The 13,846-nt window shown below is 36.5% G+C and overlaps 1 protein-coding gene across 5 annotated transcripts in view; it reads right to left on the bottom strand.

The window, feature by feature from the left end:
- Positions 1-425: 425 nt before the first annotated feature.
- LOC132405508 (kelch-like protein 3) overlaps positions 426-13,846 on the bottom strand; it is a 99,125-nt gene continuing 85,704 nt past the window's right edge. For 3 of the 5 annotated variants that reach the window (XM_059990375.1, XM_059990378.1, XM_059990374.1), the window contains 5 exons: positions 11,270-11,371; positions 6,883-7,011; positions 5,184-5,324; positions 4,950-5,093; positions 426-1,432 (listed from right to left, as the gene is read on the bottom strand). In XM_059990375.1, the coding sequence (XP_059846358.1) occupies positions 1,323-1,432; positions 4,950-5,093; positions 5,184-5,324; positions 6,883-7,011; positions 11,270-11,371 (626 nt within the window). In that variant the 3' untranslated portion in view covers positions 426-1,322. Of the gene's footprint in view, positions 1,433-2,045; positions 3,543-4,949; positions 5,094-5,183; positions 5,325-6,882; positions 7,012-11,269; positions 11,372-13,846 lie in introns of those variants that run through there. The other 2 variants (XM_059990377.1, XM_059990376.1) reach the window with 1 other exon arrangement.

The raw sequence follows: 13,846 nt of genomic DNA, 5'->3' as shown, positions 1-13,846 counted from the left end.
CCAAAATGCTGATGTCGGCTATTCATTCCCCTCCACAGATGCTGCCTGATTTGCTGAGCTTCTCCAGCATTTTGTATGTGGTGCTCAATATTATCAGCGTCTTCAGAATTCCCTTGTGTTGAACAAATTTAAACATTGAGATCAAATGAGATCATAATTATTTGTATATTAATCTATAACAGAAACATGAACCATTCTCTTCAGGGTCTGATTTGCTGGCTTTCAATTTGAAAAAATATTTTTTAGCTTAGAATATTTGTCATTTTTTTCTTCCCGAGACAAATCTTGCACATTTAATAATTTAAACTCAAACCCCTGCTGAAAATATAGACATTAAAATTATATATGATACTGTATAAAGAACACTGGCTCCAAATGATCACTATACTAAAGAAAATAAATCTAACAAATAAATGCATGAGAAGTTTAATTATTTCTATCATTTTATTGACAATTTGAAAAAAAAAGTTAGGAGTGCTTCACAGTCTTATGTTCAATGATATGACAGGAACATTTCAAATAAATCAATACATAAAACTTAACAAGATTTCAAACATTGTTTCAAATGACAGCTGAGTGCAATAGTACATTAAATCCCTGACGCCATACTTTGTCACTAAAGTATGACCTTTTGATCTGATTTGGTAATCTATGTAATACTAATGAAGACAGTTACACAATTACATCTTAATTATGCTTTATGACACTATTGTGGACAGTGAGTTGTTCTGTAACACTGGTTACAATGAAGAAGTACATATCTACATTTAATAAATTGCTTAAGTGTCTAACATTAGAAATGCAGCTGTTAATGGGTTTTTATAAATGGCTAGATTACATTGGCACCAAAATCTTTGATCAGAATGGAACATTTTTGCTATTTATCATTTGGATGGCAAACATGTTCACATCAACTTACAATTACATAAATAAAAAAGTAATTTGAAATTCTCTTAGAAATACTATAATCTATTGTAATGGCTGCTGCATCTCTAGAAATTTAAACATTTGAAGCAGATGTTTTTGAAAGTTTTTTGATGTAATTTGATTCAGAGACCCTCATGGTAGCTCCCATAATCCCTTGACTGATTACATATCATTTTAGAAATAGTTAATTTACTAGTAGTAATCCAGAGCATGGGACCAACAATCCACTGACATGAATTCAAATCACAGCAGGTCTTCTGTGGAACACACACAAAGTGCTGGTGGAACTCGGCAGGCCAGGCCGCATCTATGGAAAAGAGTAAACAGTCGACATTTCGGGCCGAGAGCCTTCATCAGGATCCTGAATACGGGTCCCAGCCCGAAACGTCGACTGTTTATTCTTTTCCATAGATGCTGCCTAGCCTGCTAAGTTCCTCCAGCATTTTATGTGTGTTGCTTGGATTTCCAGCATCTGCAGATTTTCTCTTGTTTGTGTTTGGGTCTTCTGTGGAATTTAAACGTAGTCAAGTAACTGTTTAGAATTCACATTTTAAAACAAAGCTAGCCTTAATAAGGGTAATCAACAAATTACTAGATTGATGAAAAAAAACTACCAGGTCCACTTAGACCATTCAGTTAAGGAAATCTACCGTCCTATTTGTGACTACTGAACCATAGCCTCTGAACTGGCACAGTCAGCCACTTAGAGGTGTTATAAATTCTTTACTTCTGTTGTACTTATCCCTGGTTACCTCCTCAGGCGGTGAGAATCCACATATATAGGCAGACTATCAGCAACAATTAACAAGGTGTTATGTGCTATCAACCTATGTATACTGGATATGAAAAACAAACTATAAATGAAGAAAATAATTATGAGAAAATTCTGCAATAGAGTGGAAGTGAGAAGCACTGACAAGAAAATAACTGACGATCCTCAAATCTCCTCAAAAGCCTCAAAACACCTGCATATTGCTCTAGAATTAACATCAAATTTTATAATTTTTTGATGTCCATTAAAGTTGTTGAAGTCCAGAAGCAAACAGTAACGTGGTGGGGATAATTCATTAAACATGGAACAAACCAATAGGGAAACAAAATACAAATAAAGGAACGGGTTTACATGACAAATACAAAACATGGAAAGTATTAATGAAGCAACAAAAAAGAAATCATGGTAAAAATCAATGATTCATTATACAAAGATTTGTTTTTCCAGAACTGTTGGGGCCATATCTGCTTAATAGTATCTATTCACCATATATACAGTTTTAATAAAAAGTATTGCTCAGGCAACAAAATTATTAAGAGCAGGAATGCAAGTGCAGACTCAGACCCTTTCAATTCTGCACTAACTATTAACAGATATATTAAAAAACAATAACTTGGTGCCAGAGGGAAGTTGAATATATTTCATAATAAAATATTATAATTAATCTTCTCTTTTAAAAATAGTATTCTGCAAAATTTTCCCTAGGTGGCACTATCTACTAAAAAATAGCCATTAGTATCTACAAACTTGGAAATGCAATGGAAATGAGGTTAAAGATATGTTTACTTTTAATAATCCTACCACAGGATAGCTTTAAAACTGTTTCCTTTTACATTTATTATTGTCCCTCTGTAACAATAATCCACCCACATCCCCCCAGATCAACTGAAGATGATTCAGCCCATTTGCTTTAGACTCTCTACACTACCGAGGAAGAGAGGATGTTCCAAAACTCCAAAGTATTTCTAAATTGTTAATTACTGAATATCATTACCCTTAACAATTAGGGGGTGCTGAAATTCAAGTTAGCTTTGGTTTGGACTCTGTACTATGAGGCATGGCATCTGTGCAAAAGTGATTCCAGTTTCCAAACACTTACTTTACAACCACACTCATGCAAGAGTTTGATGGGTGTAAAAAAAGATTTCCACCTAACATTAGGATTACTTTCATCAGAAATTTCACATCCTGCATTTACTCATTTATTATAATAGGGGAACCCAATTCTAAATCTAAGAGTGTGATTGCTTATTATCAGTAGGAGCTCTCTCTCAACATAAACTAACCACTATTATAAGTATCTTTCTCTTCACTCATGAACAGAATGTTGGATTTTTTTTCTCCCTTTTATAAATAGCTGCTATTTTAGCAGTGTTTGCAGGACTGTTTATTTCAGATCCAAAAAATAGTGTTTTAAAAGGCAGCAGCTTGATCTCCAGCAACTGGCATGTAACAGTAGAAGCTTCACATTGTCTGGTCAATAGAGCTTTGTTCAAGACTGACACTCATCAACACTGGACATCACCCAAAGATCATCCAGCAAAAGCTATCTGATAAATCAGGCCAGTTAACTTACACTTTTTTTGTTTCATTTGAGATGATAATAGTGGAAGTAACATGTTCCCTTAGCTTAAAACACACTTCAATTAGACCTTGATTTTTTTTTTATGCATATGGCAGAGCTGATATCTTTTTGACAGGGTGACTGGCGCTATACACTATGTATCCAAGTATTATAAATAGTTAAAAAAATACTAGGGCAGAATGCTAGCAGTTTTCACTAAGTTCAATCCAACTGTTGCTCAAGGGTAAAGTCATAGAGGCTTATCAATTACAGCAACACCTAGAAGGAAAAGAAACAATTCAAGGTAAAGACCAGTTCTGAAAAAAATTGGTATCAATAAGTAACCTGAACAATATTTCTTAATCATTTTAGCACAGTCTGGAAACTTGGAAATGTGAATACCAAATGAAAATAATTTAAAATAAAACTGTCACCGTCGAAAAAATAGAAGGTTGCACATGCTTATTTGTAAATTATTTGGAAAATACAAAATAAAAAATAGCTTGGAATCCAAAGCATAAATTGTCTTTGCAGATAATTCAGACTTCATAATGGTTTACCCAGTGCTGGCTTCCAGCTACTCCATATGGTCTATTCATCAGGCAGAACCACCTCCATCATTGCTTTTCTTCCCCTACTTCCTTCAGCCCAAACAGACTTTCAAATATACACTTCTCTCTTGCAATCCACTACCCAAAATGTTTTCTGAGCACCACAATGTATCAATTGGAATCTGACTCTTGCATCCCTGATCACAATGTGGTGTTCGTAAACCTTACTCATCATGTTTTGTCAACAAGATGTTGTTAACGCCCCTTAAGGATGAGTACATATATTTTAATGTGAACATTGAAGTTAATAATTGGATCTATATAATTATACATATTTTAATAAATATGATATTACTTTTCAATCATCCAAAGGATTTTAATATGTATTCTTCATTTTAAAAAGAAGAGTTGTATGTGTCTTTGACCTGTTCAGACATTCAAAGGGATGGTATGTGCGGTGATGTATTAAATTTTATAAAACATCAGAGTAAAGTTTAAACAATTGCAAGTGACACTTAAACTCTTTCGTAAGCTCGCAGCATGTAAAGTGTCTATACAAGTCAAACACTGGAGGTTTGTTAAATATTTGCTGATAGCAGCTCTATTTTTTATGGCCTCCAGCACCAGTGGCATCAGAATGTCTGTCAACGAACACATGGGTTGTTTGAATGAAAGCAACCATGCTGAGTTAGTGGCATAAGAACAGAGATCAGAGTTCGTCTGTCTCTGTGTGTCTCGCTATGCTTGAGGAGTGAATCCCAATTAATTGAGGCATCTTCCCCTCAGATCTTGGGACTTCACCCAGACAGGGGATCACGATCAGTGCCGAGAACAGACATGCCATTATACATTTCAAGGCTTCTCTATCCTATACAAGACCCTTGGCCTTGTATATGGCAGAATTTTGCTATTTGAGGCTCACACAAAGCTAGCATATATCATTTCAAATGGCATATAGCCTCCTTAGATCTCAGATACCTGAAACATTCTTCTTATTCAAGATCATATACTTTGATGTCCACTTATTAATTAACAGCAACTCTAACACTGAAGTGATGCAAAATAGTTTTGTACATGATGGTGATATACTCCTCTAACCAGAATGGTCCCAGCTACACATCTGCCATTACGTTACCTGCATAACTTCTTCCAGTGCTCATATTGGTTGGTAGTAGTGTCCATTTGTCTGTAACAGAGTTATAAAATTCCACAGATGCTAAATTACAAGAACCATCGTCCCCTCCAATGACATACAAAAATCCATTTACAGCACATACACCTGTAAGATAGAGAAAAAAAAACTTCAAATTAGATTAAAGCACATTTCTCCTTTAGGGTGAAGATAATATATATATATATAGATACCTACCTGCATTCCTCCGACACATATTCATGTCTGCCACTTGCCTCCAAGTGTTTGTGGATGGATCATACACTTCTACACTTTTCCTCACCAAAGGTCCATCATGACCTCCTGTTGCATATAACTGACCATTTAGCACACCAACCCCTGCAATAAAAAAAGTCATTAAACTAGTCACTCTTCTTCCCCTGCAAAAAAACTATGGTCAAAGCAATCAGTAAAATATTAACTTATCTATAGATTTCTTTGTAGAAAGTTAAGAAACAATGTTTCCCCTCATTTCAATAGGTACAAACAACGTCATTATTTTGAGCCTTGGCTGTATTCTTCTTGCTCCAGTTTACCTCCCCATACTCTATCAGTAGCTCCTTAGTTACCACCCAAGTGATCACTTCTGAAGAGAGCTTGATAAATTACTATAAGCTAATTTCAGTGACATTTTCTTTGCAGCATTGCTAACCGGAGGTCTAGGAGTAGTTTTTCTACTCCCCAGCTCACCAATCAGAGGCTAACTCCAGCACCTGCCATGACTTCAACTGAGGCTAGTTGACCTGGGATACTCCTGCTGTGGATAACTTAGTTTCATACTGTTAACTGAACTGCACAAACAAATTTTAGTTTGTTCACACTAAAAATACAAGACAGCTGAATGTGTGGTTAAGTAGTTAGTGCAGGAGGAAGGGCCTCAGGTATTTGAGTCACTGGGACCACTCTCAGGGCAAGACTACTCTATACAAGTTGCATCTATACTGTAAGGGGACCAATATCCTTCCAGGAAATTTCCTTGTGCTGCTCAGGTGGGTTTAATCTAGTGAAGCAATAGGTAGGGAATTAGAATTATAGCATATAGTATATGTGTGAACTACAACAAGGAAGTCCAGTGGGCAGGACAGATAAGGATAGGTGGGGGAACACAAGAAGACTAACAGACTTAACTGCTTAGGCTTAAACTTCTTGGCTTTACTGACGAGTAGACAAAGTGGATCAACATATCAGATACTGCAATCTTGGAAATGCTTTTGGGGCTTATTGCAAATCCCAGAAACAGAAAGGAATGTTATTGCTAAAATTCTCTGGCTCTAGCTGGATAATTAAGTTTGAAAATGGTTTGTGCATGCACCTGGATGATAAAGAGCTGTTGAGGCAGAACAAACAAAAATGGATTGTTTTTCGTAATCACCATCATACTGAATGTCATTTGTAACTTTGAAAAGAGCTGCTTTCATATTGAGCCATAGGCAGGAAGTTTCTGGGAAAGATAAGAGACTTGGAAAGTTGGCAATGAATCTGACAAACACACAGATGTGAGAGAAGAGTGTAGAGAGAACAATCAATGAAACCAGAGAAAGAACCAAAACTAAAATCACGAAGTATCACAGAACTGTAAACTAGATGTTTGACAGTCATCTTGGGGAAGAGACTCAAAACAATAAGACTAAAGGCATGGAAAGGATTAAATTTTTAAAAACATGCAACATATTATTTTCAAGCACAATTTCTATAACTGTTCCTTGAATTAACAAGGAATAGTTAGAAAACTAGGCTTTAATAATTCCTAACAAATATATTATACAAGATCAATTTTGTTTAAAAATAAGTTTTCAGTCTAGTACTTTGCAAGATCAAGTCAGTTCAGTCTCAAAATTCAAGCAGGAAGGTACAAAGCTTGGCAAGTAATAATCATTTCAAAAAGAAACATGCAAACCTGCACCACTGCGACGTGTACTCATATCTGAAACGTACGTCCATTCATTGCTGACTGGATTATATGCTTCAACAGTACTAAGACACTGGCGTGATGCTCCATCATAACCTCCTACTGCATACAATCTGCCTGGGGAGACAGAGGGAGAATTATCAATCAAATGCGTGTACAACAAAAGACCACAAGATATAGGAGCAGAAGCAAGCCATTCGGCCCATCAAGTCTGCTCTACCATTCATTCGTGGGCTGATCCAATTCCTTCAGTCATCCTAACTCCACTGCCTTCTCCTCATACTCTGATGTCCTACCTAATCAAGAACCTATCTATCTCTGCCTTAAATGCACCCAATGACTTGACCTCCACAGCTGCTCGTGGCAACAAATTCCACAGATTTACCACCCTCTGTCTGAAATAATTTCTCTGCATCTCTGTTCTAAATGGACGTCCTTCAATCAATCTAAATGGACATCCTTCAATCAACATCTGGAACAGTGTTAAATATTATGTTTATTTCTCATTTAATTCTGATGGTCCAAAAGATGAGGAAAAGATTAAGTTAGAGGAGACAGAGAGAAATAAAGAGATCAAGAGACTTAACATATATGGATGCTTGCACACTGAATCCAATTTGAAATGAGTTCAAATTCAATTACCTCCTCCCCTCCCAACCAGCAAAACAGCAAAGTCAACAGAAATTTCTACATCAAAAACATTCCTAAAGCAATGTACTTTATTAAAAATGTTTCCAGTTTGAAATAGCATGAATCAAAGACAGACCAGTTGCAAAAATAGGAATTTCTGAACAATGCAGCTATCTGTACTGTCTCATCAGTGTTTCAATTATAACAGGCTGATTACATCCCTTGTGAAGATTTATAGTCTGATACATAATTCACATGAGCTTTTCTTGTGATAATATTCCTGCAACTAAAGGAAGTTATTTCTATTTTCAAAAAAGTAAATTTAAACAGCTCTTGACATGTACGTTATGCATTTTTTATTACATGTACGTTTTTATTACAACCTTCTCCAGTTAAACTCTCACAGATAAGCAATATGAAATCACATTAAAAAGGAAGCACTATATATTCCCACAAATATACAGTGGCATGCAAAAGTTTGGACACCCCTGGTCAAAATTTCTGTTACTGTAAGTAGTTGTGTAGAAGATGAACTGATCTCCAAAAGGCATAAAATAAAAGATGAAACATTCTTTTCAACATTTTAAGCAACATTAGTGTATTATTTTTGTTTTGTACAATTTTAGAGTGGAAAAAAAGGAAAAAAGCACCATGCAAAAGTTTGGGCACCCCAAGAGATTTGAGCTCTCACATAATTTTTACCAAGGTCTCAGACCTTAATTAGGCTTGTTCACAGTCATCGTTAGGAAAGGTCAGGTGATGCAAATTTCAAAGCTTTATAAATACCCGACTCCTCAAACCTTGTCCCAACAATAAGCAGCCATGGGCTCCTCTAAGCAGCTGTCTAGCACTCTGAAAATTAAAATAAATTATGCCCACAAAGCAGGAGAAGGCTATAAGAAGATAGCAAAGCGTTTTCAGGTAGCCGTTTCCTCAGTTCGTAATGTCATTAAGAAACGGCAGTTAATAGGAATGATGGTGGTCAAGTTGAGGTCTGGAAGACCAAGAAAAATTTCCGAGAGAACTGCTCATAGTTTGCTTTGCTAGAAAGGCAAATCAAAACCCCCATTTGACTGCAAAAGACCTTCAGGAAGATTTAGCAGACTCTGGAGTGGTGGTACACTGTTCTACTGTGCAGTGACACCTGCACAAAGATGATCTTCATGGAAGAGTCATCAGAACAAAACTTTTCCTGTGTCCTCACCGCAAAATTCAGCATCAGAAGTCCACAAAGGAACGTCTAAACAAGCCTGATGCGTTTTGGAAACAAGTCCTGAGGACTGATGAAGTTAAAATGGAACTTTTTGGCCACAATGAGCAAAGGTATGTTTGGAGAAAAAGGGGTGCAGAATTTCATGAAAAGAACACCTCTCCAACTGTTAAGCATAGGGGTGGATTGGTCATGCTTTGGGCTTGTGTTGCAGCCAGTGACACAGGGAACATTTCACTGGTAGAGGGAAGAATGAATTCAATTAAACACCAGCAAATTCTGGAAGCAAACATCATACCGTTTGTAAAAACGCAGAAGATAAAAAGAGGATGGCTTCTACAACAGGATAATGATCTTAAACACACCTCAAAATCCACAATGGACTACCTCAAGAGGGACAAGCTGAAGGTTTTGCCATTGCCCTCATAGTCCCCTGACCTAAACGTTATCAAAAATCTGTGGATAGACCTCAAAAGAGCAGTACATTCAAGACGGCCCAAGAATCTCACAGAACTAGAAGCCTCTTGCAAAGAAGAAAGGGTGAAAATCCCCCAACTTGAATTGAAGGACTTTTAGCTGGCTACAAAATGCATTTACAAGCTGTGATACTTGCCAAAGGGGGTGTTACTAAGTACTGACCATGCAGGGTGCCCAAACCTTTGCTTCGGGCCCTTTTCCTTTTTTGTTACTTTGAAACTGTAAAAGATGGAAATAAAAAAGTAATTTGCTTAAAATATTAAAGAAATGTGTCATCTTTAACTTTATGCCTTTTGGAAATCAGGTCATCTTTTACTCGCTTAGCTATTCAGAGTAACAGAAATTTTGACCAGGGGTGCCCAAACTTGCATGCCACTGTATCTGGTACATAAAACACTCATAATATGGGAGAGAATGGTTTCCTGTAGTCTGTTCTCCAGCTAAAAGGTGAAAGATAGGAGAGAACATGTGAAAATTGATACAGTCAGCCCTCATCCGCGGGGGATTGGTTCCGAGAACCCCCCCCCCCCCCCCCCCCGCGGATACCAAAATTCGCACATGCTCAAGTCCCTTATTTAACCTGAATCAGTGCGACAGTCTTTAGGATCCAGCGGAATCCCGGACTTTATTTAACATGTTCAAAATGATGGGCATTAGGACCTGGCATAGCTCTGAATCTGTGGTGTTTCTGCTGACGAAAATAATCACGATTGTGATTGAAAACAAGGTGGAAATAATAAAGCGATTGGAAAGAGGTGAAATGCCGTTGGTCACTGGAAAAGCATTAGGCTACAGTCAGTCAACGATCGGAACAACTTTAAAGGAGCATGTGAAAGGCCCTGCCCCGGTGAAAGCTACAATTATTACTAAGCAACGCAGTGATATAATTATTGGGTTTTGGGCTTTTGATCCTCCACATCAACCCGGCACGGTGGAGAGCGCACTCCATAGCGATCTGTCACTAGATCGAACTCTGGAACTTCCCGAGCCCGGCGCTGAAACATACGTTCTTAAGTGTTCTATATGCATAGAAAGGTAAAATATATACTATATACGAATGCAAACATTTGACTAACTGACGCTAAATAATACCAGATGTACCTGTTCCGACTTACTTCGTAAGAGAACTTCCGATTTTTTTCTATCCCAATCCACGATAATCCACGCCCATCCTCCCATATACTTTAAATCATCTCTAGATTACTTATAATACCTAATAAAATGTAAATGCTATGTAAAATAGTTGTTATACTGCATTGTTTAGGGAATAATGACAAGAAAAAAAGTCTGTACATGCTCGAACAAGTGCTGGAAGAGCACTTCTGGGTCTTCGCAACCCACAGTTGGTTGAATTTGCGGATAAGGAGGGCCGACTGTATATCAAGAGTGCAGAAGGCATCATGTTTTAAGAGAAAGGAATCTCAAACACAAGATTACATAATGCTTCCAGGTGAATACACTGTTGGACATTCTCAAACATTAGATCAACCTTTGTGAAAACAATTTGCACTGGTTTTCTTCAAAGCATGCTCAAGTGCAGTGCATGGTGGACTTTCCATTACTAAACAGGTTGAAGGTTCTCCATGTGCATGCCAGTGAAAGAATATCCAGAAAAGTCTTCATTAAAAAAAAGCACATACTTAGCATGCAACAGGAAAATGATAGGGGAAAAGGCCACACAATAACTTACAGCCATCAGGAGAACAGGCCCCTTAAAAAACTGCGAAGAAAATAATATTGAAATAAACTAATCTTCTTAATATGCATCAAATGCATTCAATTACTTTTTCCATGTAAATAATCCAAATTTTTCCCCATTACAGAAATCACTACAAATGCATGAATATGCATTAGGATTAAACTTATTAAAAAGATCAGATCAGATAGCTATACAAATTATTATTTTTTCAAACTATCAAACACAGACTAATATCTAGTTAATAAATGTACCTTGTGTTACAAATTATTTTAGTATTATTATTTTAATTGGTGGGTAACAGGTGGGATCAGCAATCCATTTAAAAAGTTAAAAACCTATATAACATTTTTTTTTCTTACCTTCCACAACTCCAACCCCAACACTACTTCGTCTTGTGTTCATGGGTGCCACAAAAAACCATTCATTTATTTTGTAGTTATAAGCCTCCACTGATGATAACCCTGTTTAACAGGGAGAAAACAGTATATCACTTTCAGAACTAACAGTTAACACAAATGTAAAAGGTAGGCCATCATTATTTCTTACCACGCTGGACAATGATGAATGAGAATATATCAGGATTAAGAATGCTACTAAGTGAAATGAGATCAAACCTGTGACATTCGATTAAGTGAGAATCATATCCAACTCTTGTGCAGGGTCGCTTTAATGTCAGATGTCTAAAATCTTTCTTTTGATTAATAGTTTGTTTTAATATTGTTTCATAGGCACAAATACAATGACCTTGTGGACAACCAAGAAGTCCTGTAAATACTGAGTTCAGATGTTCAACTGAAGGCAAGCTAGGTGCAGTTTATTTGAGCTTTCAGTTCATCCAATTCAATTATATATTTTAGCAGTCTTTGAAGATTGAAAAAGACTTGTTTCCATACTGATTCTGAGGTAATGATTAATAAAGGCAAAGTGAGACCTGCAGTTCATATCAGAGAGGCACGAGGTGTCTGATGGGGCATTGGACTTCTTTAACCTCTTTCCAATTAGGAGCAGTGGCAAAGATGTATCCAGTAGGCTGCTATTGCATTAAGGGCCTTCACATTATTTTCCTTCTAAATATTTATTAATAAATTATATATATTTTTGCAAAAGATTGTTTGTACATATATATTATAATATACAAATACCGCAGGTTCTTCTAATTAAGATCACAATTAAATGGTTATATTTGCAAGTGAGACTAGACAATAGAGAGAAGGGGAAAGCAGTTATGTGTGGCACAGTAATGTAGCAGCTAGCATAACATTTCACATCACCGCCAGTCTGAGTTTAATTCCCGCCACTGTCTAAAGAATTGTACATTCTCCCCATGACTGCATGTGTTTCTTCTAGGTGCTCTGGTTTCCTCCCACATTTCAAGGGGCTTATGGGTTAGGGTTAGTAAGCTGTGGGCATGCTATGTTGGCTCCGGAAGCATGACACTTGCAGGCACGTGCTTGGACTGTATTGGTCATTAATCCAAACAACACATTTCACAGTGTGTTTGATGTCTCTATGTACATCTTAAATCTTTAAATCACAGACAATCCATTAAAGAGCTCAGAAACTTGCATATATTTACTGTCTGCATGCACTAAATTTAATACATGGCATTTTAACCTTATCTGCAAACATTTAATCCACTTTGAAAATGGATACATATGCACTATTGAGACAGCAAATAAAAGGCACAAGGTTGGTATCAGGGAGCTGAGTTTTTAAGAAAAGATTAGATAAAGGGCATTGTTCTGTTAATGCTGGTAGAAATAAACACCAAGTTATTGGTGATATGAAGACATGTGAACAATAAATCTTGAGGACTCTTCATAAATGACACACTAAAATTAACTACATGACATCTTACAAGATCATCTGGAGCATAACTTTGAGGTAAACAAATACATTAAATTGGAATATAAAATAAACTATTGAAAAAGATTAAACAAGGACTTCAAGAATTCACAACCCTTGGAACAGGCTTTTGGACCAGCTAATTGAGAAGTCCCAAGAAAATTTATGTTAAAGTATACGTTTGAAGCAATTGTAGCTAGACTAAGTAGCTTCTCTCATCTGAGAGAATAACATAATTTGAATGACATTAGAGGTTCCTTTATACACTTTTACTGAAAGTCATAATTACACCTCCCGATTCTGGTTCCATAACTGTTCTAACATGGCTAGAATATGCTGCACTTTGCAAAAGCAAAAGCCATTTGTCTGAACTTTGGTTAGTCACAATGAAACAATGGTGACCCAGAGAAAAATTTCTAAGTGGGAGCTTCAGAAATGCTCAGAACAAGATCATCTCCAAGATTATAACAACACTGACAAGCATTCAGATCAGTCTTAACACAATCAACACAATTTCATTTATATAACATTTTTCATAATCTTAAGTTATGAAGCCTGAAGTCCCTCACTACTAGGTTCAAGACATAACTTCCCATTAAACATTTGGTTCTTGAACCAAACAGCATAACCTTAATCATTCCAACACTATGAACATTTTGATCGCTTTAACCTAAAATGGGTTTTATTTTCCTTTATCCTAATTGTGCTCTTTCATGCAAATTGGGTAAAATTTGTTTTTCTTCTGAATGCTGCTTAAATAGTTCAAAGTGCCTGTGACACTGCTTCAGCTAAGTTTTCATTGCACTGTGTATGCACGTACTTGTACATATAATAATAAGCTTGACTTTAAGGTGTCTACAGTCAAAAACGGATTTGTATCGTGTGGTCATGATTATAAGGAACAACGGATATAGAGTAAATTCCTGCAAACAATATAATAAATAATCAAACAATAAACAGCACCCTACCAACACACAATATCATCACCTGCCCTTTTCCAAATTTTTTTTCCAAAATGCAATGGGTATTTTTGAACATGCAGTTAGGCATTTAGCTTAACATTTCAGACAAAAGATTGTGTTTCCTCTGCA

Source organism: Hypanus sabinus, chromosome 15 (assembly GCF_030144855.1).
Source record: "Hypanus sabinus isolate sHypSab1 chromosome 15, sHypSab1.hap1, whole genome shotgun sequence".
Lineage (NCBI taxonomy): Eukaryota > Metazoa > Chordata > Chondrichthyes > Myliobatiformes > Dasyatidae > Hypanus > Hypanus sabinus.
The sequence above is the reverse complement of the archived record's forward strand: the minus strand, read 5'-3'. Positions and strand labels throughout refer to the sequence as shown.